General features: G+C 35.3%; 1 protein-coding gene across 1 annotated transcript in view; it reads left to right on the top strand.

The window, feature by feature from the left end:
• The window catches only part of NSL1 (NSL1 component of MIS12 kinetochore complex), a 34,429-nt gene extending 8,874 nt beyond the window's left edge, over positions 1-25,555 (top strand). The window contains exons 4-6 of the mRNA XM_045787867.2: positions 665-719; positions 22,749-22,816; positions 24,072-25,555. Of these exons, the coding sequence (XP_045643823.1) occupies positions 665-719; positions 22,749-22,816; positions 24,072-24,350 (402 nt within the window). The 3' untranslated portion in view covers positions 24,351-25,555. The remainder of the gene's footprint in view (positions 1-664; positions 720-22,748; positions 22,817-24,071) is intronic.
• The last annotated feature ends 1,325 nt before the right edge of the window (positions 25,556-26,880 follow it).

The following is a 26,880-nucleotide window of genomic DNA, read 5'->3' as shown; positions in this document are numbered from 1 at the left end:
TGTCTTAAAATGAACTTTTGAAAAACAGCCTATTCATAATTTGGAGACTACCTTGTACTTTAAACACAAAATTCAGTTTCTGTGCCCTTAATTTGCTTGTTTGCTTTTCTTAAACTTTTTTTATGGTGCTATTTCTTAGTGTATGCAGTAGGTGGCAATGCTGTAAAAGGTATAATTCAGACTTAGTTTGATCTTTTCCCCTCCTTTCCTGTAGATTTCAGGATCTTTTTCTTTCTTTCAATCTTCCTTCCTTCCTTCCTTCCTTCCTTCCTTCCTTTCCTTCCTTCCTCCGTCCCTCCCTCCCTTCCTCCGTCCCTTCCTTCTTTCTTGCTTTTAAGATTTTATTTATTTGAGAGAGAGAGAGAGAGCACTATTGGGGGGGGGGTGAGGAGCAGAGGAAGAGGGAGAAGCAGACTCCCCATTAAGCAGGAAGCTTAATACTCAACACGGGGCTCTATCCAAGGACCCCACGATCACTACCTGAGGTGACCTGAGCAATAGACAGACGCTTAACTGACTTAGCCATCCACGTGACCCAACCCACTTTTCTTTCTTTAAAAGAATGGTTTGACCAGCTAATAGTATATTTGCTTACATTGGTTGAAGGAAATGTTTATATGAAGGATTAAGTGATTAAATCTCTTTTAATTTATATTGTGTTTAGAAGCAGTATTGCCCTGTTGTACATCCATTGGACCTAAAATATGACCCTGATCCAGGTAAGTCAGTGCTCTTTGTGGTAAAAGTGAAGCATCAGCTTGTAATATTTTATGAGTTCTGATACTCTTTTAAAGGTGTCAGCATGAAGGGTATCTTCCCTTCGATGCTCTAACTCACTACCAGTCATCTGTGTTTAGCTCTTCTCTAGGATTATAAAAACTTGCTCCAAATGTACTGACTCAGCAATCTCCAGGAGTAGATCCTAGGAATCTGGACTTTTATAAAGCTCTCCCCTGACCTAGACTATTACAACACCTTCTCAATCTCTAACTTCTATTATAGTACTCTCCCATTTCTAACTGCTACTATACTGTCCATTCTTTGTATTACAGCCAAAGTTATACTGTTAAAGCATTCATGGTGTCACTCCCCAGTGTGAAGATTGGTTTCTCATTGTTTACAAAATAAAATCCAATAAAAATATAATGTTGAACTTGAGAAAACATGCGTACTTGATATACCTTTGAACTCAATTCTGTTTCCATTTAGATGCATCCTTTAAAACTCAGAGAAATAAAATTAATAAAAACTTACGTAAATCCAGCAACAGAATTTGCATTACTAAAAATGTGGATCATATATATTTTTAAATGGCTCTATTGTCACAGTTAAAAATTTGTAACAGTTTTCCTAAGAGACCTTTTGGTGTTTTCCTTTGGCATTCAAAAGTACCATTTCTTTCTTTCTTTTTTTAAAAGATTTTATTTATTTATTTATTTATTTATTAGAGAGAGCGAGTGCGCATGTACGCGCGAGCCGGGGAGGAGCAAAGGGAGAGGGACAAGCAGACTCTGTGCTGAGCACAGAGCCTGATGTGGGGCTCAATCCCACGACCCCGAGATCATGACCTGAGCTGAAATCAAGAGTCAGATATTCAACCGACTGAGCCACCCATGTATACCCCCCTTTTAAGTACTATTTCTGAACTATTAGAAAAACAATTAAAACATTGATTTATTTGTATGGGCTACCTGTACTTACGGTTTTGTGTACCTTATCTTTGTCAAATTGTGCACTACTTTCTAACATGTCCCCTGCCCCTCCTAAATCTCCCAAAGCCAATGGGGATAAACCAAGAGGGGGATGTACAAGTGTACTGATACTCAGAAATTTGTTAAAATCACAGCATTCACTCTGACAAATAAAAATTGACCTAGGTTCACTAAAAAGGGAAAGTTGCCAAAAGGCAGTAGTTGACATACACTTGTTTTGAGTTTGAACAACATAAAGATAATAATTGAAACTTGTGGTATCATAATTGCCCAAGTATTACTTTTCTTTCTTTTTTTTTTAAGTGAAATCTACACCAACGTGGGGCTCGAATTCATGATCAAGAGTCACATGCTCTGAGCCAGCCAGGCACCCCCCAAGTATTACTTTTTAGATATAATTATCCTCTAAAGTAACTTGTAACCTTTTTATCTTAGGAAGGAGAACAAATTTACTTAAATGACTTTAAGGTCTACATGATTTTTTTCCTACCATTCCAGTTATGTAGTAATAGTGGAAAAATCCTCTATATCATATGATTCTAACTTCAAAACTAAGCAAAAGAATAATTAGAAAATATCTTTTGGATAAATTTTAAGATTTTGTTGTTATAACACTTTCATAATGTTTATAAACTTAGAATAGCATCAGTTCTGTAAGCACAGCAAAATTAGCTTACAATTTTATTAGCTGTGTATTTTGGGGCAAGTCTCCCTTGATTTCTTCAAACTTTAGTTTTTTAATGGTAAATTCTAGATTTGGAGCCTGATGCTTTAGGTGTGAATTCCAGCTCTGTCAGTAAATATTACAGCATTGTTCCGCCTACTTACCAGGGTTGTATTATGAATTCCAGGAGATGAGGGGTTCAATAATCTGTAACTAAAATACGTAAGTACTAGTTTATAAAGAGATACTATGTAATAATAACCTTATTATAGGGGCGCCTGGGTGGCTCAGTAGGTTATGCGTCTGCCTTTGGCTCAGGTCATGATCTCAGGGTCCTGGGATTGAGCCCCGTGTCTGGCTCCCTGCTCAGGGGGGATCTGCTTCTCTCTCTCCCTCTTCCCCTCCCCCCTCTCGTGCTCCCTCTCCCCACTCTTTCAAATAAATAAATAAAATTAAAAAAATAATAACCTTAGGATAAATCCTATCTCATTTACAACGGCATACGTTATAATACTGCATAACTTATAATACATCTAACTGGTAAAATCATACAAAATTAATTAAAATGGCTTGGGAAAATAGCATACATTTGTATAGAACCTAAAAGTCTGAATAAGCTGCATGGGAAAATTTTTGTGGGAACTTCTTGTAAGTTTTTTCTTCTTGTTATTAGAATATTAAGTGATACCAAATGTATTTGAAAGCTGACATTTTTAAAGGTTTTCTGGTTTTCAAGAAGCAATACTTAGCCAGCGTGTATAACATTGATTTGGCAGTTATGTTAGGATCTTTGAGGTATATGGAGATAAAGTAGACAGATTCTCCCTTTAAAGAGCTTATGTTTGAGTGTAAAAGATGAACATAAAACAGAATTCCTTCATGCCCTTAACTGGTTCTTCCCCGTTTTCCCTGAGTAAGTGGCACCTTCATCTACATTATTGCTTTAGTTAGAAGTCAGCCTTGAGTCTTTCCTCCCCTGAACTCCTCATATCCATTCCATCAAGAAACTACAAATTATTCCTTTGAAATATAATCTCACATTCATCTATTTCTCTCCATCCTGCTATTATCACTTCCAGTCTGGATCACCATCACTTTAGCCAGGATTTCTACACAAGCTTTCTAGAAGGTCTTCCTGTTTCACTCTTGTTTTTTCCCATTCCATTGTATATATATTGGACAGAGTTGATTTTTTAGAAGTTCTTTGAAATATTTCAAACATATAGAAAATATGGAGTATAACATAATGAACATCTTTGTTGCTACCACCTATTTTTAAGGGCTATTCACATTTTTGCCAAATTTGTTTCAGATCTTTTTAGGAACTAAAAGCTATGGATGCACTTGAAACCTTCTCTGTACCCCTTCACCATCCTATTCTATTCTCTCTTACTTCAGAAGTAATCACTATCCTCAAGCTGAGTGGATCCTTACTGTCCATGTTATGCTTTTATTCTATAGATGTGTAACCGTAAATAATGTATGGCATTTGTTTTTAGATTTTTATATAAATTGTATTATACTGATCATATTTTGCAACTTTTTCACCCTTGACATTATATATACACAAAGCTTTCTATTCATTGAGCTAATATATAGTATTCCAGAATATGAATACAGCACTGCTTATGCTTGAGAGACACTTAGATATTTCTATTTGTGTTGTTATAAATAGTATTACAAGAACATTCTTATAACTGTCTCCTTGTATAGTGTAAATATGCCACAGAATTTCTGGAGTAGATTTCCCGGAAGCAGAATTTCTAGGTCATAGGGTTTGTTTCTCTTCAGCTATTACATTTGAACTATTACTGTTCAGCTATAACATTCTGATACATTTGAACTTTATTATCCATCCAAAGTATAGGTTTACATTCCCACCAGCAGTGTTTGGAAGTTCTTGCTTTCCCACATCTTGCCAACATTTGTTACTGTCAGGCTTTCTATACACACACACACACACACACACACACACACACACAATTTTTATTTTTGCCAATTTGATAGGCACCCGGTAGTATTTAAAGGTTGAGTTTACTTTATGTTTTTCTAACACTTCAGTTTCTTCTGTGAGTTGCCTGTTTATATTGTTTGCCTATTTTTCTCTTGGTTTGTTTGAACTTACTTCTAAGAGTTGTACATACAGGCACATATCCATACACATGCACACACACACATTTTGGATATTAATCCTTTCGTTATAAGCACAATTTGGTTAAATAATTGATCTCAATTTTTGGCTTGTCTTTTAACTTTATAATGATCTTGTATATAAATTTTAATGTAGTTGGATTTACTAGTTTTTTTCCCTTTATAATTTGTTCTTTAGTGTCTTTAAGAAATCCTCTACCCAAGTGACATAAAGATCCGTTGATATTTATCGAGTTTTGATTATCAAGTTTAGGTCTTGAATCCATCTGAAATTTTTTTTTCATTTTATGAGGAAGGAATCTTTTTTTTTTTTTAATGATTTTTTATTATATTATGTTAGTCACCATACAGTACATCCCCGGTTTCTGATGTAAGGCTCGATGATTCATTAGTTGTGTATAACACCCAGTGTACCATGCAATACGTGCCCTCCTTACTACCCATCACCAGTCTATCCCATTCCCCCACCCCCCTCCCCTCTGAGGCCCTCAGTTTGTTTCTCATAGTCCATAGTCTCTCATGTTTCATTCCCCCTTCTGATTACCCCCCCTTCTTTATCCCTTTCTTCCCCTACCGATCATTCTAGTTCTTATGTTCCATAGATGAGAGAAATCATATGATAGTTGTCTTTCTCTGCTTGACTTATTTCACTTAGCATTATCTCCTCCAGTGCCGTCCAAGTTGTAGCAAATGTTGAGAACTCGTTCTTTCTGATAGCTGAGTAATATTCCATTGTGTATATGGACCACAACTTATGAGGAAGGAATCTAATTCCTACATACTGATAGCCACTTGTCCTAGCATCACTGATTGACCAATAGTCCCATCTTTTCTCCACTGCTTTGTAATGTCACTCTCCAATCACTTTCTAATATGCTAAATTTCCATATATTTTGGGGTCTTTTTCTGGGCTCTCTTTTTATTTTTATTGGTTGACATGGCTGTCTGTACACTATTAACCGCACTTTTATATTACTGTAGTTTTATAAGAAGTCTTGATATATTGCAATTTCTTCAAAACTTTATTGCCTGTTCTTGGCCCTTTACTGTTCCATAGGCATTATTAAGATCAACTTGTTAAATTCCATGGAAAAATCTTTTGGGATTTGATTGGAATTGCATTTAATTTATAGATTAATTTAGAAAGAAGTGCCATGTTTAACAATGTACGTCCTTCTATTTGTGAACATATTATATCTCATTTTGTTTTTTTCAAAATGTTCAATAGCGTTTTATAAACATAAGTAATAAAGATGATTCTGAGAGTGCTGCCCACTTGTTTCTTTGAGAACAGTGTTGTTTAAGGGAATGGATATGGTAGGCATTCTGTAATGATGTAGAGAAGTGTTTAAAAATGTGTAATAAAGATGGTTATAAGAAAAAAATAGTGTTTTATAAATTTCTTTATATAGGTTTTACATATCTTTTATTTGTTCCTAGATACCTTTTTGTAGCTATTGTAAATGGGAGCATTTTGGGATTACATATTATAATCAAATATTGCTGATGTTTAAGAGCACCATTGATTTTTATTTGCTGAACTCTTTTTAGTTCTAATGGTTTATCTAGTTTTAGCTAGATTTTTAAAAATGTAGATAATCATATCATTTGCAAGTAATGATGGGTTTTATCTTTTTCCTACTTTATACATCTTTGTCTTGTTACATTGATTAGAATCTTCAGTATAATGGTGACTAGTAGCAATGATAGTGGTCATAATATTTTAAAATTATAAGTAAGTGTCTAATTTTATTGAGTACTTTTGCACAGAGATCATATATTTGTTAACCAACTTTATTGTGGAATAATTTACATATAATAAAATACATCCATTTTATGCATGTAATTTGAGTTTTGACGAATGTATTATACAACTATGTAACCATCACCACAATTCAGAAATGGAGCATTTTCTATAATTCATAAAGTTCCCTTGTGCCCTTAGATCATATGCTTTTTGTCTCTAACTCCATTAATACGGTGAATAAACACCGACAGATTTTTCTGATGGTTATCTTTGCATTCATAGAGAAAACCCACTTATTATATTTTTCCTTTCATGCACTGTGGAATTAAATTTACCTATACTTTATGCTTATACTTTGTTTAGTATATTTACGTCTAGTATATTTGCACCTGTAGTCACACACACAAAAATGTGTATGTGGTGTTTTGAAACATGCTGACCTTTTCTAATTTTGGCATCAAGTTTATACTGCCCTCATAAAACAGTTTGTAAACATAGAGGTTATTTCTTCTTTGGAAAGTTGATAAGATTCAACTATAAAACTGTCTGAGCCTAGTGGGTGGGTGGGTGATGTCTGACTTAGACTTTAGCTAGCTATACTAACCACTAGTATACCTAATGCTTGTTTATTTTTTCAGGTGTTTTTTTCTTTCTTGAATCAATTTTGGTAATATTTGTTTAGAAAATAATCTCTTTCATCCATGTGCTCAGTGTGTTGATATGAAATTGTTTTTAGGAATTGCTTATGTTTGAAAAATCTCTATTCCACATATGATTATTTTCTTTCTTAACATTAAGCTTTCTCTTTTTTGGTAATATCTTGCTTTAGGTTTCTTTGTTTTTGTAGTCTTTCAGAAAGTCAGCTTTTAGTTTTTGAGTTCTCTTTTTTTTTTAAGTTTTCTGGTTCCTTGAATTCTTATCTGTAATTATGGTCTTCCTGCTTTCTTGAGTTTTCTCTGTAATTTATAGCTTCTTGAGTTGAACACTTAGTTTGAGAGTTATTTTTTTTTTTTTAAAGATTTTATTTATTTATTCGACAGAGATAGAGACAGCCAGCGAGAGAAGGAACACAAGCAGGGGGAGTGGGAAAGGAAGAAGCAGGCTCCCAGCGGAGGAGCCCGATGTGGGACTCGATCCCGGGACACCGGGATCACGCCCTGAGCCGAAGGCAGATGCCCAACCGCTGTGCCACCCAGGCGCCCCTGAGAGTTATTTTTTAATTAAGGCATTGAAGGCTGCTACGTCCTGCTTTAGCCAGATTTCCAAGTCGTGATATGTAGAAGTTTCATAGCCCGGCTCTGAGTAATTTTAGTTTGCAAATTTAGGAGTTTTCTTTTACCATTTTCCCTCTTTTCTTTTTTTTTTTTTGCCTTCTATCATGTTGGTAGAATTTTCTTTATTCTCTTTTTTTTTCTGGTTTGGAAGCTATATGCTATGTTTCTTTTCTTTTAGTGTTACCTATCAGATTTTAGCGTGGCTAGAATTTAGCTTAGCTAGAATTCTAAAATTATCTGAGCCTGGAGTTGTTCAGTATTTCAAGTCCCCTCCTGAACAAGACAAGGACCTTATTACACCTTACCCACTGAATAAGCACATCCCTTCCCCAGTTTTTTTCTCTGTGTCTTAGTTTTTCTTTTGTTAAAAAATACAGTTTACTCATTACTATCTTTTTGCACTCGGTGATTAAATTTATCAACAAAATTTTCCCAGTTCTATGATTACTGTTTCTTGAATCTCATGCCTTCCTTCTAGGTTCCCTATTCTTGCTGACGTGCTTCTTTAGGTACTTTGAGTAAAAGTCTGTGGGTGGTAGACTCTCTTAGTTTTTATTTCATCTTGTTCTTAAATTTTGTTTTATTTACTTTCATTTACCATAGGGAATATATTACATCATTATCTTTGATACTCCTTTTTTAGATGGCTTGATTGAAATATAATTCATACACCATACTAATTTACACATTTATTTATTTAATTTTTAAAAAGATTTTATTTGTAAGTAAACTCTACACCCAACATGGGGCTCAGACTTAACAACCCAGAGATCAAGAGTTGCATGTTCTAGTGACCAAGCCAGCCAGGTGCCCCCTCAGTTTACACATTTAAAGTGTACAACTTGATGGCTTTCAGTATATTTACAGAGTTATACAACCATCACCAAAATAAATTTTTAAACATTTTCATCATTCAAAGAGAATTCTCATACTCCTTAGCCATTCTCCTCCAGTCTCTTCTCTCTCTCCCCTGGCGCTAGGCAACCACTAATCTGCTTACTGTCCCTTAGATTTGACTGTTGTGAACATTTCCTGTAAATGGAATCATGCAATATGTAGTTCTTTAAGAATGAAACAAGACAAAACCAGAGAGGGAGACAAACCATAAGAGACTCTTAATCTTAAGAAACAAACTGAGGGTTGCTGGAGGGGAGGGACATGGGGGGATGGAGTAACTGGCTGATGGACATTGGAGAGGGTATGTGTTGTAATGAACACTGAGTATTATGTAAGACTGATGAATCATAGACCTGTACCCCTGAAACAAATAATACATTATATGTTAATTAATTGAATTTAAATTTTTAAAAAAAGAATGAATGGTTTCTTTTAATTAGTGTAGTGTTTTCGAGGTCCATCTGTGTTGTAGCATGTATCACTACTTCATTTTATTGCCAAATGATATTCCCTTTTATGTATATACTTTTTATTTATCCATTTATCAGTGTAGAGACTTTTTTTTTTTTAAGTAAGCTCTGTGCCCAGTGTGGGGCTTGAACTCGTGACCTGAGATCAAGTGATGCATGCTGTACTGAGTACAGACATTTCTGAGTTGTTTCACTTTTGACTGTTATGAATAGTCCTATGAACATTGGTGTACAAGTTTTGTGTGGACGTATGTTTTCAGTTCTCTTGAGCATATGTAACTAGGAATGGGATTGCTGGATTATATGGTAACTCTAGTTTAGCTTTTTTTTTTTTTTTTTTAAGATTTTGTTTATTCATTTGAGAGAGATAGAGCACAAGCGGGGGTGGGGGAAGGCAGAAGGAGAGAGAGAAGCAGACTCCCCACTGAACAGGAGGACCCTGAGAACATGACCTGAGCCAAAGGCAGATGCTTAACTGACTGAGCCACCCAGGCACCCCCCTCCCTTATTGTTTTAAGATTTTATTTATTTATTTGGAGACAGCACATAAGCGGTGGTAGGGGTAGAGGGAGAGAAGAGAATCTCAAGCAGACTCTACACAGAGCATGGAGCCCTATTCAAGGGCTTGATCTCATGACCTTGAGATCATGACCTCAGCAGAAATCAAGAGTGGGTCGCTTAACCGACTGAGCCACTCAGGTGCCCCAACTCTAGTTTAGCTTTTTGAGGAATGGCTGAACTATTTTCCGAAGTGGCTGTATCATTCACATTAATACCAGGAGGGTGTGAGGGTTCCATTTTCTCCACATCCTCACCAAATCTTGTTACATTTGTCTTTTTGTTCATGGCCATTCTAGTGGGTGGGAAGTGGTATCTTACTGTGATTTTGATTTGCATTTCTCTTATGATTAACAATGAGCATCTTTTCATGTGCTTATTGGTCATTAGTTTATCATTTGTCTTTTTGTTCATGGCCATTCTAGTGGGTGGGAAGTGGATTAACAATGAGCTTCTTTTCATGTGCTTATTGGTCATTAGTTTATCTTCTTTGGAGAAATGTCTATTCATATCCTTTAACCATTTTTCAATTGGGTTATTTATCTTTTTATTGTTGAGTTGTAATTGTTCTATATATTCTGGAAATCAGTCCATTGTCAGATACATGATTTACAAATATTTTCTCCTACGGGTTATCTTTCACTTTCTTGATGGTTTTCTTTGAAGTACAAAAGTTTTAAATTTTGGTAAGTCCAATTTATTTACTTTTTTCCTTTGATTGCTTACATTTTTGATGTCATATCTAAGAAAACATTGCTTAATACAAGGTCATGAAGATTTATTTCTAAGAGTTTTATAGTTTTAGCTCTTACATTTAGGTCTTTGATCCATTTTGAGTTAATTTTTGTGTATGGTGTGAGGTAGGAGTCCAACTTCATTCTTTTGTATATGTATATCTAAATTGTTTTCAGCACCATTTGTTGAAAAGGCTATTTTTTACCTCATTGAATTGTATTGGCAACCTTATTGGAAGTAAGTTAACTGTAATGTGCAGGTTTATTTCTGGTCCTACAATTCTGTTTCATTGATCTGTATATCTGTCCTTGGGCCAGTACCACACTGTTTTGATTATTAACATTTTGCAGTAAGTTTTGAAATCAGAGCATATGAGGCCTACAGCTTGGTGCCTTTTCAAGATTGTTGGCACTCCTGGCTCCCTTAACTTTCCATATGAATTTTAGAATTAGTTTGTCAATTTCTGCAAAGAAGCCAGCTGGGATTTTGATGGGGCTTGTGGTGAAATTGTAGATTAATGGGGGTAATGATAACTTAATATTAAGTTTTCCAATCCATGAACAACAAATGTCTTTCCATTTATTTAAATCTTCTTTGAATTCTTTCAACAAAGTTTTCTAGTTTTTAGCACTTCTTTTGTTACATCTGTTTCCAAGTATTTTATTGTTTTGATGCTAATGTAATTGGAATTTTTAAAAATTTTATTTTCACTTTGTTCATTGCTATTGTATAGAAATGGAATTGATTTTTATATATTGATCTTGCTAAACTCATTTATAAATTCTAATAGTTTTTTAGTGGATTCTTTAGAATTTTCTATATAAAAGATTGTATCATATCATCTGCAAATAGATGTAGTTTTACTTCTCCCTTTCCAATCTGCATGCCTGGTATTCATTGTTGATGAGAAGTCTCCTGAGAGTCTAATTGCCGTTCTTTTATAGATCGTCTGTTTTTTCTGTCCTGACTTTTTAGATTTTCTCTGTATTCTTAATGCTCTGCAATTTTACCATAATATGTCTAGATGTTTATTTTTAGTTATCTAGCGTGGTGTTTGATGTGTCCTTTCTTCTTCTTTTTTTAACATCGAAAATAACTTTATTGCTTTTTCTTGATATAAAAATACATTCACATTCTAAAAATGTTAAAAGCATAAGAAATACATTACATGAACTCACATACTCATGATTATTGCTTGACTTCTACACCTTCAGTCTACCTGCAGATCTTGCTGCCCTCACCTTGAAAACATATTCCAAATTCAGCCACTTTTTACCAAATCCATCACTACCTCTCTTATCGGTGTTCTCTTAGCAGGGTTACTATGGTAGTCACCTCACTGGTCTCCTTCTTTCCATTCCAGTTTTCCACTCAGCATCCAGAGAATTCCTTTCAAAGCATAATCAGATCATGTCACCCCCTGCTTGAAACCCTGTAGTGGCTCTCCATCCTACTTCCCTTGGTATACAAGATCCTGTCTGACCTGGTCCCTGGCTGCTTCTCTGATTTCATCTCTGACCTTAGTCTCTTATCATTCTCACCTTTCCTTATTGTGCTGCAACCACACTAGCATTCTTGCTATTTCCCCAAGGACTGCCCGACACACACTGGCCCTGTGGCTTTTGCACTTGCTGTTCCTGGTTCCTATCTGAAACCACTTGCCTGACCCACTTCACTCAGCTCTGTTCGAAGTTACCTCATCAGAGAGGTCTTTCCTGACAACCTATGTCACATTCCCTTCTGACCCCCTTGGTCATAATCCACTTAATCTGCTTTTGTTTTTTTCACCACTTAAATGACATATAATTTCTGTTTTTTATCATCTTCATCCTTCCCCCCCCACTGTAGTATAAACTCCCTGTGAACAAGGACTTTGTTTTGTACTTCTGTATCCCCTGCTAGCTCTCTAGAATCGTTATCTGACATTGTACACTCAAGAAGTAACTATGAAATAAATACACAATTTTATATAAATTGATCATATATATTTAAAAAATATATAGTATTCTATTTTTTACATATTGTTTTTGGCTTCTTCTCTGCCTTCTATTCACTACACCTTCAGATAGCCAATCTTAACCTGGTACAAATCCATTTGTCCATCTTTCTCCACTTACATAATCATACAGGAATACATATGCACTGGACATTTGCAGGATAATTTATTTTACAGAAAATTGATTCATGTATTCATATGACGTGCAATTTACTCTTTTAACCTAAGTATATGGAAGAAATCCTCCAATTCAACTACCATAGATCTGTGTTTGTATTTTAAATTATATTTTTATAGTTTTTGTGCTCACAATAAATGCAAGTTTAATATGAAATTTTAAATAACCAATGCTGTATATATAGTGGTAAATGAAAATCCTCCTCTAAGTCTGCCTGATCCCACACACCTTCAAATAGACAACTACTTTGACAGTTTGAGATGTCTGATTTTAGATCTTTATCAGTGTATTTGTAAGTGAGCAAACAGGCACAGGGGGTTTTAAGTTGCTTATTATATAAGTATTACACAATACATTCTGTGACTTTTTCACTCAACAGTGTAACAATAGTTCAACTCTGCATTTTATTGGTAATTTCTTTGTGCTTTGTACCCACACAATTTTATTTAAATAGATGAGGTACATTTGGGAGGGGTGGGATTTTTTTATTTGTTTTGCTTGCATCCTCTTTCCTCCCATCTTCACTCACATTTCCAAGTATACTTTCAATCAGAGGACTCTCATCTTCTAGAAAATCTTTAACCTAATCTTTCAACTTTGCTTCTTTACATTTCTTCTATTTTTGTATTCTTGTTTTTATTTAATAATTTATTTTTCTTTTGTAATGTCTATTATGATTTCCCTCAACTATAAGAGGATCCTAAACTTTCAGAATTATTTTCAGATTGCTCTATTTTTATGCCATCTGCATGCAGTAAGTTTCTCACCTTGACATTAGTTATATTGGCTGTTATTCATGGTTGTGATTTCTTCATGTATTTTGGAGTTTTGATTTGCACACTCTCCTTTGCTAAGATTATTTATGTGCCTATTTTCTTGTGACTGCTTTCCCCCCTTCCTATCTAGTAGTTTTGCGGTTGCCTTTCATCTGGTCCCTGAACAGTTTCAGCAAAGAGCCAATTTTGAGTTGGCAGCTTGGGGCCCCTGTTCCACTGTATTATATAGGAGAGAGTGGATCTAGTCACTAAGTCAGCAGGCAGCTTGGTCCAGGCCCAGGCTTTGAGGCATTATCTGGCTCCCATAATTTTTAATGTATATCTCAGCTCCTGGCCATGGTTAATGGCAGGTCTTTTTCAGCCTCCTTTTCAGGGTAGGAAAACTCTATTTCAGCCCTTGGTTTCATACAGTGAAGCTGACTCTTCCCATTTCCTGCTCCTCTGGGGCACTTTGGGTGGGCCCCTTTTATGTTATAGGAAGCAAATTCCTGGTTACCTACTGTCTACTTACCATCTGCTTACTGGTGGATCTGCAACTTTGGCCTGACTTACAGCTTTTTCTCTTTTACTTTATTGTGGTTCATAGGAGTGTTTATTTTGTATATGCTTTGGGATATCTTTTTAATTTTCTGTATTTATCCAATGATGTTTTGGACAAAGGTGGGGAGTTTTGTGAATTTCCAAGACCAACTTGACCAGAAGTCTATGATACTCTTAAAACAAATCAGTTTTCATTCCTTGGCTTAAGATCTTAAAATCTTCCAATTAAAAAAAACCCAACAACAACATATATATAAAATACATTTCAAACTTCTTAACATTCCCTTACATGATCTGGCCCCCACCTACCTCTCCAAATTCATTTCAGGCACTTTCCTTTTTGCCGAAGCCCTCTGGTCTACCTTTCAGTTCTTTGAAAGTGCCTTACTTTCCCACATGCTTTTCCCTGGTGCTTCTAAAGTTGGCATCTTCTCAATTTTTCTTTCTCATTTAAATGCTACCTCCTCAGAGAGATCTTCCCTAACCACCCTAATGACAATAGCCTCTCCCTAGTACTCTATCATAATACTTGTTTATTTCCTTAATAGGACTTGTTACAGTATATTTGTGTATTTCCTTGTTTACGGCCTCACAAAACTGAAAGCTCTGTGAGCTTTTTTACTTTACATTTGCATTATATGTGACCAGCATGTAGCACCATGCTCAATAAATATGAGTGACTGTTATTCATCTATGCACTCAACGTATTTATCAGATGTCTACTCTATGCCAGAACAGTTCGCACTGAACAGGATATAATGGTGAGCAACACAAACAAGGTCCCTGCTCTACGGAGTTTATGTTCTAGTTGGGCAAAAAGTATAAACAAATATAAAAGTAAACAACCAGTGGTAGGGTGATATGTTTAGGTGATGGAAAACACTTTCTGGGGAAGTAACAAGGAGGAATTTATCTTATGACAATCAAGGGGAAGAGCTTTTTCAGTTAGGGAAGAGCTAGCTAGAGCAAGGTTCCTAAGTCAAGAGTGAGCTTCAGTATTTAGGGAGTAAAAGACCACTGAGGCTATAGTGGAGGGAGGAGTGGGAAAGAACATTACAGGATAATGTTAGAGAGTCGGCCCAGGCCAGCAACACTGTCTAGGAGTTTGAAAATACGTGGTACCTTAAAAGAGATACAACTCTTCAGTATGAACCGATGCTGGTGATGTGCAGGTAGCAGTGGTTTTATAGAGGATTGTATACATCTGTGACCTAGCAGGTGTGTTCAACAGCTCTGTTTAAGTTGTAGCAAAGGGTTACCTTCCAGAAAGTCATAAATCACTGCTTAGTTTTTTGTTTCATTTTCACCAGGGGTGCTACTTTTCACTTCATCGTTCTTCACGCCTTTAGTTATCCCTTTAGCAACCAGTATAAGCCAGACATACTATGTAATGCACGCGTGCTTGCTCATTTATGCACATAAAATACACTAGGAATAGCAAGGAAGCCCTCAGTTAGTGCTTTTTTGCTGAATGTCTACATTCGTGCAGGCTTTTAGAAGTTCATGTTTCCCAGTTTAGTCAGTGCAGTAACCTGAAAGCAAAACTAGGTTGATTACCCAATCTTTCATTTCCACTTTTTCATTTCCCTATGTTTTAGAAAGCAAGTGCCTAGGGAAGGCAATGTCCTCAAGGGTGCCTACTTCCACATTTTTAGAGCAAACTTTTTTTTTTTTTAATATCCTTGCAGCAATCCTCTGATCGGTTGTCTACCAGTAAGATGAGTTTTCATTTGCCAGTTATAACCTTTTGTGATCCTATTAGCAAAATTAATAATTGCTTCTATATTGTCTTCTTTTTTAAAAAAAGTTCTTTGAAGTTAATTGAAGAGACTCCCTTTTTTTCCCTTGTCCTTCACTAAACATGTAGTGATGACAAGGAGCTATTTTAAGTTTCTCTACAGTAGACTTGATACTTCCAGTTCTTTTGCTGACCCTACAAGCAGAAGACTTAGAGACAGTTCCTCTTCTTTCCTAATAACGCCAACTTGCTTAAGCCACTGCCTGAATATTTACAGGTAGTCACCCACTTATAAATGGTTATGTTTCAAAAATACTTATTCAATCTGACCTTTGGAATTTGAAATGCGTTTCCCCTCTGAAAAAATTTGCAAGTGCTTTTATAAATTGGTAAGTTTCTAGGCTACCCTTTAAAGACCTATTTTCTCCTATAATGTAGCTGAAATACTACCCATTTATGTTGAAAAATATTAGGAAAATCACATTTCAGATGCACATTAATTCCACTACAGATCCTTAAATTGGATTTGGAGGGGACAGTTTGGATCCCTAAGCACCTTTGCAGTGAGAGGATAGTGGAGCCACAAAGATGTCCGTGTGAAGGCTGTGGAGAGAAAGCCATTGGGAATGCTTCTGGAGGAAGCCCGTCTGCAATCTCCTACATGGCAGGGACCAGCCATCTGCATGCGCTACATTCTTCAGTCAGATGTTTGTATATCAGGAGTACCTATATGCTCTTACCAGTTACAAGAAGTAAAAATTTCATTTAAAATAATCTTGAGGGAGGGAGTGAAAGTTTACATATTTGAAATTTTCTAAGCAGATATTAATGTTGGAAAATGCTTTTTTTGGATGCATTTGTAGGCAACATATTCACATATTTAGTGATCATTTTTAATTGTGTGTTTGTTTTCCCCTCCTCTTTTAGTGCTTTTTAAAATCTTTGTGTGCTTGGTTTTATTCCTAAAATTATTGATGTTCCTTAGTTTTCAATGGAAGGAATTTAGTTCACTTAAAAAAAAGGATACTATAATATTACTAGTTAAAACAGAGTTAACTCTAGAATTGTTCTATTTTCAGTGTTTTACCAGACATAATTTATTTTTAATTTCAAGAGATTTTTATTATGTTGGAGCTAACTTTTGACCATTTGTTAACTTACATTCTTATGAGTATAGTATAATTCTGGACAAAGGGCTATTTTGGAAAGTTACATATAGAATATAAAAGAGCATATGCTTTGAATTCTAGGAAATGTGGGTTCTAATTCTATTCTAGATCATTTCTCAGTTCTCACAGCTTCTGTTTTCTTATCTATAAAAGGAGGCTGATGAAACTTGCTTGCCTCACAGGGTTGCTAATGGTTATTACACCTGATTGATTGGCAATGGCTGCCACCCCATACTACTGTAGGAGTGGGCTGTCAGGGGATTAAGTAGAGACAGCAGCCGTGCCATTGTGTTTCTCTTCTCTGAACTCCTGTTTCCTTTTCATACCCAAGTTTCTCAAAGAATAAACTGCAGTCATCAGCTTCACTTTTAATCTCTCATTTTTGTCAAAAAATCAGTAGTAGTTAGTATTTTTTTTATTATGACTATATAAATGTTCTTCAGTATGAGTCAGGTAATCATTACTATGAATATATTTTTCTCGAACAGCTTTCCATCCTCCTTCGGAATGATAATTGCTTTATTTTTCTGTTTGTTTTGTTTGCTGTTGTGTCTATCACTAATTCTTTCCCAAACTCTTCAATAGAACTGTAAAATTCCTCTCAATATGGTAAACACTTAAGGTAATCTGTCAAGTCCATTTTAAAGCCTTTTCCTTTTTCTTGGAGATACTGCTCTGGGAGCCTTTTGTTTTCCTATTCTAATCTGGACTGGTTGCTGTCTAGGCCTCTGCAAAGCTTTTGTCCCATCTTTTCCTTTCCTCATCATCCTAGGAATTTCCTGTACTTCTGTTTTGAATCATGTTTCCTGGTTCCTGTGTTTTCTTCTTTCTTGATTTATTCCCTTGTTTTGGTATAGCACATCCTCTACCATGACCTCCCATTCCCACTCACCCCAGCCATCCAGCACCAGATCCTCTTCTACGGAAACTTTCTTCAAACACCTGTGAAGCTTCTACTCTTCTTTCAGTTCCCCTGTTGGACTGACCTCACGCTTCTTTGTGCTTCAGCAGCACACTCTTGTCATAGCCTTGTTCCATCGTAGGACTGAGCACCTGCTCTACATGTCAGGCACTGTGTTCAACACTAGGGAGTCCAAGGGTAAGAGAATGAGGTTCTTGTTCCCAAGGAAGTGCTAACGGATAAGAACACCTTGGTTCTCACTGGAGACAGTACTGCCCCCTAGCGGCCCTTTTGAAAAAGTGGGGGAAGTTTTTGGTTACCACAGTAATGGGGAAGGTACAGCTGACATTTTGTAGTCAAGAGCCCTGAACACTGAACGTCTTATATGTCCAGCACAACTTTAGAATATTCCACCATAAATTCATGTGTGAAAATCTATTGATAATTATCCAAACCTGGGACCTAACTCCATCTTACACATAAACTACTCTTGGCACTTTTACATTGTCGTTGCTTGTGCAGCAGATAACAGCTATTGTTGTCCGTCAATGTGGGTTTATAGACAGTTTTTTTTTTTCAAAATATCATGTGTTTATACAAAAATTAAGACTCCCTTGGATGATAGATTATTTTGTAAATCATGCAGTAACAATGAAGAATATAAATTACCATATCCTATAAGTAAAAGTAAGATAACTTTCTAGAGTAGATGTTAAAAAAGGTTCTGTTCATTGTTGTGTGGATGTGTTTTTATATTGGCGTATAACATACAGTGCATAGCTTGATGAATCCATACACATGCATACACATAAACACATGTAACTGCCACTTTGATCTAGACATGCTGAATGTCTGCATGGTAGGGAAACATAGGACAAACTTATTTGTAAACAGTATATTTTCAAATAACGTGTGTATTATGCTTTCATGTATATAATAAGTACAATTGAAAGTATCCAAAAAGTCTAGAAACAGGAAAATAGTGTATTTATTATGTATTAACAATTGGACCCATTGCCTTAAATTTAGAAATATTTTACCTAAAAAGGTAATTTGAGTTTAAAGAAAAAGATATTGGGTATAGTATCTGAAAATGTAACTAACACATATTGATTCTGCTTCCTGACTTTATGGATAGTCTGTACTGTGTAACATTTTCAGTACCCAAAGCAGTTTCCTTACCTTCCTTTCTAGTTAGCAATCCCTGGCCATCAGAGGTAACCACTATTCTAACTTACATCATCATATTTCTTCAAATATTCTTTCTCTATTAGTCAACATGTGCAGGAAAGGTAAATAAAACTAAAAAGAAACAAACTAAATAAACGAATCTTTGCAACCAGAGCTGCATTTTATCAGTCTATGAAATGTTTTAGGTTCAATTACAACTTTCATACTCCTTTTTTTTCAAAGGACAATTAATTAGCATTTCCAACAGCATTTTTAATGGAAAAGGATTTTGGTACAGTATATGGTTATTACAAAAGCAACAAAGCTGATGGGAAATATGTTATAGAAGATTTGAGAGTCCTTTTAAATAGGACTAGAACCAAATGTTACTAAGTTAATGGAAAGCTAAAATGTAGGAATCTCATTTTTTAAAATAAGAATAATTTTTTTCTTTATTATTTTTTTTTTTTAGAGAGAGAGCATGTACGTGGGGGTGGAAGCGGGGGTGGGGGACAGAGGGAGAGGGGGAGAGAGAAGTTCTTAAGCAGGCTCCATCCCCAGTGTGGATCCCAATGTGGGCCTCAGTCTCACAACCCTGAGATCATGACTTGAGCTGAAATCAAGAGTCAGATGCTTGGGGTGCCTGGGTGGCTCAGTCATTAAGCGTCTGCCTTCGGCCCAGGGTCCTGAGATCGAGCCCCGCATAGAGCTCCCTGCTTAGCGGGAAGCCTGCTTCTCCCTCTCCCACTTCCCCTGCTTGTGTTCCCTCTCTGTCAAATAAATAAATAAAATCTTAAAAAAAAAAAAAAAGTCCGATGCTTAACCGACTGAGCCACCCAGGCACCCCAAGAAATGATTTTAAAATACTTCCTATTATTGCTGCACTAAATACTAAAAATATATTTTTGTAATATAGATTATATGATTTTAAAACTTTAATATTAAAAAATCTGTTTAAAATTCTGATTGTATTTTTAGATCATTTGTGTTTATTCTTATTCAGAATCTATCCCCAGAGAGCTATCCATAGTCCAGAACTGATTCATAGCGATCAACCACATATCTTCTCTATGGTTTCTCACATTCTCATTTTGGCCCAGTCTATCCTGTGTTCCTCATTGCCTTTTGATAGTATGATCACTGAAGTCTTTTTAAGTAAATGTGTATACTAAATGTAGTCTGAATTATGGGGGAATTGCAGAGTAGGATTTAATCTTACACCTTCCCATATTATAATGTAGGGAATTATTTTGACATGACATTTTTAATAAGGCCATTTCATTTGTAGAAATACTGCACCTTCTAATTTTCACCATTTCTTTTTTTTTTTTTTTTAAGATTTTATTTATTTATTTGACAGAGATAGAGACAGCTAGCGAGAGAGGGAACACAAGCAGGGGGAGTGGGAGAGGAAGAAGCAGGCTCATAGCGGAGGAGCCTGATGTGGGGCTCGATCCCATAATGCCGGGATCACGCCCTGAGCCGAAGGCAGACACTTAACCGCTGTGCCACCCAGGCACCCCAAATTTTCACCATTTCAACAGCCTATACTTTGTCTCAGTAGGTTAGCCATACTTCGTATTTTCTCCTTATCATATTCAAATAGTATAGTCTGTTATTTCTCATAAAAAACCACTAATTTTTCTATTTCTGTTTATCTGATCTTTTGTTTTCTATGTAGAATGACTTCTAATATAAATTTTCTTAAATCCAAACTTATAATAATAGGTACAACTATTTGAGTACTTCATTATGTCTTCTGATATGGTTGGATATGAACATATTAAACATATTCAATAATATTTTATTATAAATGTCTATTTTCCTTTGCATTTTTATTTATACGTACAAAAATATAATCTATGAATTTTTTTTTGGAATAGTAAGGGAACTTTACGAAATATGTTCTAAAGGGGGAGGTTGGATCTGATAGGGTTGAGAAACCATTCTAAACACATCAGTGCGATGAAGTCTTCCAGGTACTCTGATGGAACTGTCAGGACACAGTGGCAGTCTGTAGCCCGGGAATGCTCAGTTCAGGCAGAGGGTAGAATCCGTGGTAGGAATCATGGAAATCCGAGGCTGCACAGGAGAAGTTTGAGCCGATTTTCAACAAGTACTGGTTGGTTTCTGTGTGTTTCTATGTCTCTCTTCTAACCTGCAAGTTCCTTGAGGGGCAGAGACCATTTTTCCTGATTCTGAGTCCCTAGTGCTGGGCCTAGTCCACAGAAAATACATAATAAATGTTGGAAGAATGGACAACTCCCACACAGGTGTGTAAGTTTGAGGGAGAGAGCTGAAGGGTGGGGCTGGCCAGAAGTCAAATTGCTGCCAGAGTACCAAGAGATGGATCACGTATTTGCCGTACTCAGAAGAAAATTTAATAATTGCCTAAGTACTTTGGGGGAAATCTCCTTAAATCTTAAAAGAATTGAAATTAGCATATTATTCTAAGGCAAGGGTCCTTAGAATAAAGGGGGATTATGAACTTGGTTAGAAAAAAATTACATTATTTTTACTAACCTCAGACTGAAATTTAACATTTCCTTCAATGTTAAATGTAGGTCACAGTGGTAGTATTAGCAGTACCTGTAATGTTTTTTGCTACTAAAAGCCATAGATATTTTCAGTTTCATTTGTTGCAGGTACCTCACAATATTTTTATGCTCATTATTTTTATATCATGGTGATTATTAGACCTGCCACTTGGTCTTGTTATTTAAGCCATTAATAAAGAAGCTCATGTATTACCTATCATAACTTCGTAATAATTATATTTTTAAATTTTATTTTAAAACATTCTGAAATTCTAGAGTAAGCAAAAACAGTGTTATAATGATAGAAATCAGATGAATGGTTGCTTCTTGTAGAGAAGGTTGATTGGGAAAGGGACACAAAAGAACTTTCTAGGATGATGGAAGTGTCCTATGCATGGTATGCATATATTACAGATGACTGAATATTAAGCTTGAGATCTACATTTCACTGTATGTAAATTACACCTCAATTTAAAAACTAATACATTTAGAACTATTCTTAGAAGGTGTCTGTAGCCTTTATCAAATTGCCAAAGAAGTCTGGTAGCAAAAATGGTTAAGAACCCTTTTTCTGAGTCCATCCTGTTGCCTTTGCCTTTCTCTTTCTTTGAGTACCCTCTTTCTCCCAGTTACTTTTGCTATTCATTTCCTTTTTTTTTTTCTAAATTTGTTCTCACTTTTTGACCTAAGGAAAGTCAGAAAAGAAAAATACAGCTCTGAAAGAAATTTTTTGCTTGGTTATTTGCCACTTTCTTGAAGCCAGTAAGGCTGTAACTTTCCTAACATGGTTATGTATTTGCTTAGACTTGAAGTAATTTCTAGTGACAACTACACTTCTCAAAACTAATTTGTAGATGATTTCAAAATGGAATGATTTTTCTTATCCAGTTTTGCTTGGAGTTTTAGTAGGATTTTTATCCCTTTATATCATTGAATATGCAGTTCTATTGTGAAGTAGCCATGAACATTTATAACAAAGATTGGAAGGAAATAAAATGTATTAGGAATCAGAAAAGCACCAAGGAAGGAAGGAAAGAAAAATTAATATTACTGACAGTCTAATCCAGGTTTTTCCCCCCCAGAAATCCCATCTAGGTATTGTTGACACAGTGTGATATTGTATGTTCCAAATTCAAACATGTTTTACTTACATAAGACTCAGAGTAATACAAATATCAAATATTAGCCTATATCTATTTTCAAATGTGATGACAGGGCTTGACGATGTTAAACACAGTGTAGATACGTATAGAACAAACATTGGGCTATTATTGGCACACAGTGCTAAGCCTACTCCTAATATAACTCTTGTTGCCTACCATAACTGTTAGTTTTACTCTACTATTCTAACATTTCTTTTTATTTATCTAAATAAATTTAATAGGACACTTATTTTAATAGATTACAAAGTATTTTAAGAAAGATTGAGCTAAGGTGGATAGTCCTAACTGATTTTTGTCCAAATAGCATCTGTGTCTTTTATGACTTGGTATTAGATAAAAAGCCTAAAATACTATTTGGCGGTTTCTTTGCAGCCTCTCGTGTGGAAAATTTGAAATGCAGAGGAGAAACAATAGCTAAGGAGATCAGTGAAGCCATAAAGGTAAAACCTACATGCTAAAAAGTTATAAAATGAACAAAATGTAGCTAGGTATTTGCTTTCAGCGTCCATATGTATTTTAGTCTTTTGTAACAGGAATTCTCAGTAGTCTCTTAAGTAGATCTTTAATGAATTTATTAAAGTGACAATAACATTGAGAATAACTAACATTTAGTAGGCACCAGTATGTGCCCAGTATTATATCTAGCTGCTTTGAACACTGATTATATTTTTGAATTCTGAGAGTTAGCAGTCTATCAAACAATTTTGGGTAATAATAGCACCTAACATTTAGTGAGCATTTATGGGTCAGGCACCATCTAACTACTTTACAGATATCACTTTATTTAATCCTTGCAATAACCCTATAAGATAGATACTGCTAATTTCCCTATTTTATAGTTGAGAAACTGAGACACAGAGAGGCTATAGATAGCCCAAATAAATAAATAGTCAGACTTAAACCCTGGATATTTGGCTCCCGAGCCTATATTCTTAACCACTATATTATGCTGCACACCCAACTTGGATATCTTAATATTATTATAATAAAATAGCTTATATTCTTGACATTTATTTTATGCATACAGGAAAACATTTGGATTTCTAGTGTATGAAAACTATTTTAAAACTCCTCTGAATATCCCATGTTCTGATAATTTTCTATAACATTCTTTTGTGGTTTGTATTGATTCCATGATTTTCTGGTACTCATAGCATTTTCATTATCAGGAGTTGGCAAACTGTGGCAGGCAGGCAAAAACCCAGCCTGCCACTTGTCTTTGTAAATAAAACTTCATTGGAACACAGCTATTTCCATTCATTTATTTATTGTCTGTGGCTTCTTTACATTGCAATGGCAGAGTTGAGTAATTGTGACAGAGGTGTAAGGCCCTTTACAGGAAAAATGTACTGATTCCTGCTCTTGATGATCAAGATTTCTAAAACACTTACTGTCTTAAAATATGGAATTTCAGACATTAAATCCTTGGCTCTGAAATTCTGTTACTTCCTGCTGCCAAAGTTTTATTCTACTACCAGTCATCGTAGGAATAGAATATTTTTTTTTAGTTTTAATTTTTGGTTAAAATCCTCAACTAACATTGGCATTTTAAGGTAAAACCAAATATCCATGACCCAGATAATTAGGTCTTAGAAAAAGCTTTGACCTGAAGAATGAAAATCTAGAGGGTTGTATTTGTCTCTGTGTGTTTGTGTTCCAACCTGAAATTAACGTTAAGTATTACTGTTGTTTAAGTCCTTGCCTGCTTTAATTGAACAAGGAGATGGATTTTCCCAAGTTTTAAAGATGCAGCCTATTATCCAGCTCCAGAGAGTCCACCAAGAAGTCTTTTCCGGTTGTTCTAGGAAACCAGATGTTAAACCTGAGAGCTTTATAACACGAATAGAAACCACACCAACAGAGACTTCAACCAGGAAAGCCACTGACCTGGTCCTGAAAAGAAGGCGAACTAGAGACTGCCCCCAGAGAAAATGGTATCCGCTGCGGCCAAAGAGAATTAATCTTGACACATAAGCTCTTCTTGTTTGTCTTGAGAGTTAAAATTTGGCACTGTCAACATTTAGATAACAGCCTAATGCCTAGACAGGACTTCATTTAAAAAGACAAGTAATTCTTTAACTAGTGATTCCTTTATACAAATATAGTAGCTCTATGCTGGGATATAATGTAACAATTGTATTTCCTCATCATTTCGTCTTTAGTAGATGAAAAGTATATCTTTTGAATATTGGCACAAAGCCCATCAGTGGGCATTAAGAGTGCAAGCTTTTACGGTCCTTAAATGTAATCCGCTCTTGGCTGCCTGACAGCTTTTGTGGAGGGTCACGAGAAACACATTCTCTTGGATTTCTAGTATACATCTTTCTTTTAAAAAGAGCAGTGTCATAGTTGTCTCTATTTAAGTGCTAAAAGTAATCATCAGTTCTGCTTAGGAGCCAGGAGCAGACAAAATTGTGTTTTTCCCCCAATGCAGTTTGATTTATCACATTGATATGCAGATGAGAAGACTGGCTTTGACTTTGCTACTCCAAGTTCAGCTAATTTGGATTTGTGGTATTACTTTTAGGATTTTTTTGTTTTTGTTTTGTTTTGTAAGACAAGACAACTTATTTATATAAGACTCTCTCTTAGAAATAAAAATTGGCATGTAGCCAGTGTTTCTTGTCCACACTTATTTTCCACAAGCCTTTCAACTTTTAAACATTATTTGACTTGGGACTAAGGGTTTCTTTTCAGGATTTCTCATTATATCTTTGTACATGATTGCAGTTCAGAAATATATATTGGATTAAAAATTGACAAATTGTTATTGTGGAACAAATATAGATGCAGTCATACGGAACTATTTTACATTTAAGGACATTTCTTTATCAAGGATGTTATTGGTAGAAGGCTGAGAAAGCTCTATCGCTGTAGTTTCTTATAGCTCTTACTGTGTCTCTTCCTCACATTAATACAATGTAGACAGGGTCATCTAACTTTTCTCCTTTGCTGACTGTATAACTTCATTCATTTGCAGAGGAATTTACTAATCATTACGTTGGGAAATCTGTACTTACTTATGTCTTAACAATCATAAATGTCTAACTGTGACAAAGTCTGTCTCAGTGAAGAAGATTTACAAAGCCACTTTATTGCACTCTGTATTTTATGTTACAATTTCAGATCTTTATGTTTGTAATAGCAATGTGTTTTTAATTAAAATAATGTACAAAGACTGGAATCTTGATACTGTGTATTTTTTAGTTGTTGTAGACATCTTGAACTCAGCTTTAGGTGAATGGTAGGTAAGCATCCTGCCTTTCAGAACATACTAAGTTTCCCTTTAAAATTGTTTTGAAGCTACAGAATATTGTTATTCTAATGTAGTGCTATGTTTTTATAGTATAAAATTCTGTGTGATTTGTTTCATTTCAATAGCCTGTAAACAAAACAATTATTGTTAATTCTCCTAGATTAGATAATTGCATTGTGATTATATAAGAAAACGTCTTCCTTTTTTAAGAGATACATATTGAGATACATAGAATTTAATGACTTGATGTCTTGTGTTTGCTCTAAAATATGTCAGCAAAGAAAAAAAGAAAAGGAATAGATTAAGTAAATGTGGCAAAAATCTTAATAACATTGGATCTGTGTGATATAACCATCCTTTTACTCTTGTGCCTATTTGGAAATTTGCATAATTAAAAATAAAAGTTTGTTATATTTTAAATTTTCCCGACAACTGAAACTTGAAATCCCCCAGAGAGCCTAGAGTGTCACTCCACAATTATAGCAGAGTTCCAAATGAAATACCAGTGGGAAGGACATTATATTAGCATTATTAACTAGGATAAGCATGGCCAGTATCAGTAAAAGTATTGGGTAAGTATACTTTTTTTTTTATATTAATTTATTTTTTTAGTAATCTTTATACCCAACATGGGGCTTGGACTCACAACCCCAAGATCAAGAGTCACATGCTCTTCAGACTGAGACACCTAGGTGCCCAAAGTATACGTTTTTAGGAAGAGAAATTGGATTCCCGCATAAGCCAAGAATTAGATAATGAAAAGTAAGAAAGTCTATAGTTGTAGGCAATGTTGAAGGAAAACAAAATCAAATGTTGGCCTCCTTATGGTAAAAAGAAGACCGGATTGGTTGAAGTCTTAAAACTTGCTTTCAACCAAAACAATACAAAAAAAGCACAGCACAAGAAGGTCAAATCCAGTTCCAAGGGAGAGAGAACATTGTTAAAGTGGCTGGTTTCTGAAAGAGGAGAAGGAAAATCTGTTTTCTAAACTTCAGCCATTGGAAACTATATTAGTCTGATTGAGTTGCTATAACGAAATATTAGACTGGACGGCTTCAAAAACAAATTTATTTCTTACATCTCTAGAGGCTTAAAGTCCATGACCAAAATGCTAACAAATTCAGTTTCTGGTGCGGCCTCTCTTCCTTTGTATATGCGTGCGGATGGCGGGGGAGAGCTGGTATCTCTTCTTATAAGGACATTAATACTGTCGGATCATGGTCCCACCCATATGACCTCATTTACCCT

The sequence above is a fragment of the Ursus americanus genome, chromosome 2 (genome assembly GCF_024610735.1).
Source record: "Ursus americanus isolate L20-20 chromosome 2, mUrsAme1.1.p, whole genome shotgun sequence".
In the NCBI taxonomy this organism is placed as follows: Eukaryota; Metazoa; Chordata; class Mammalia; order Carnivora; family Ursidae; genus Ursus; species Ursus americanus.
The sequence above is the reverse complement of the archived record's forward strand: the minus strand, read 5'-3'. Positions and strand labels throughout refer to the sequence as shown.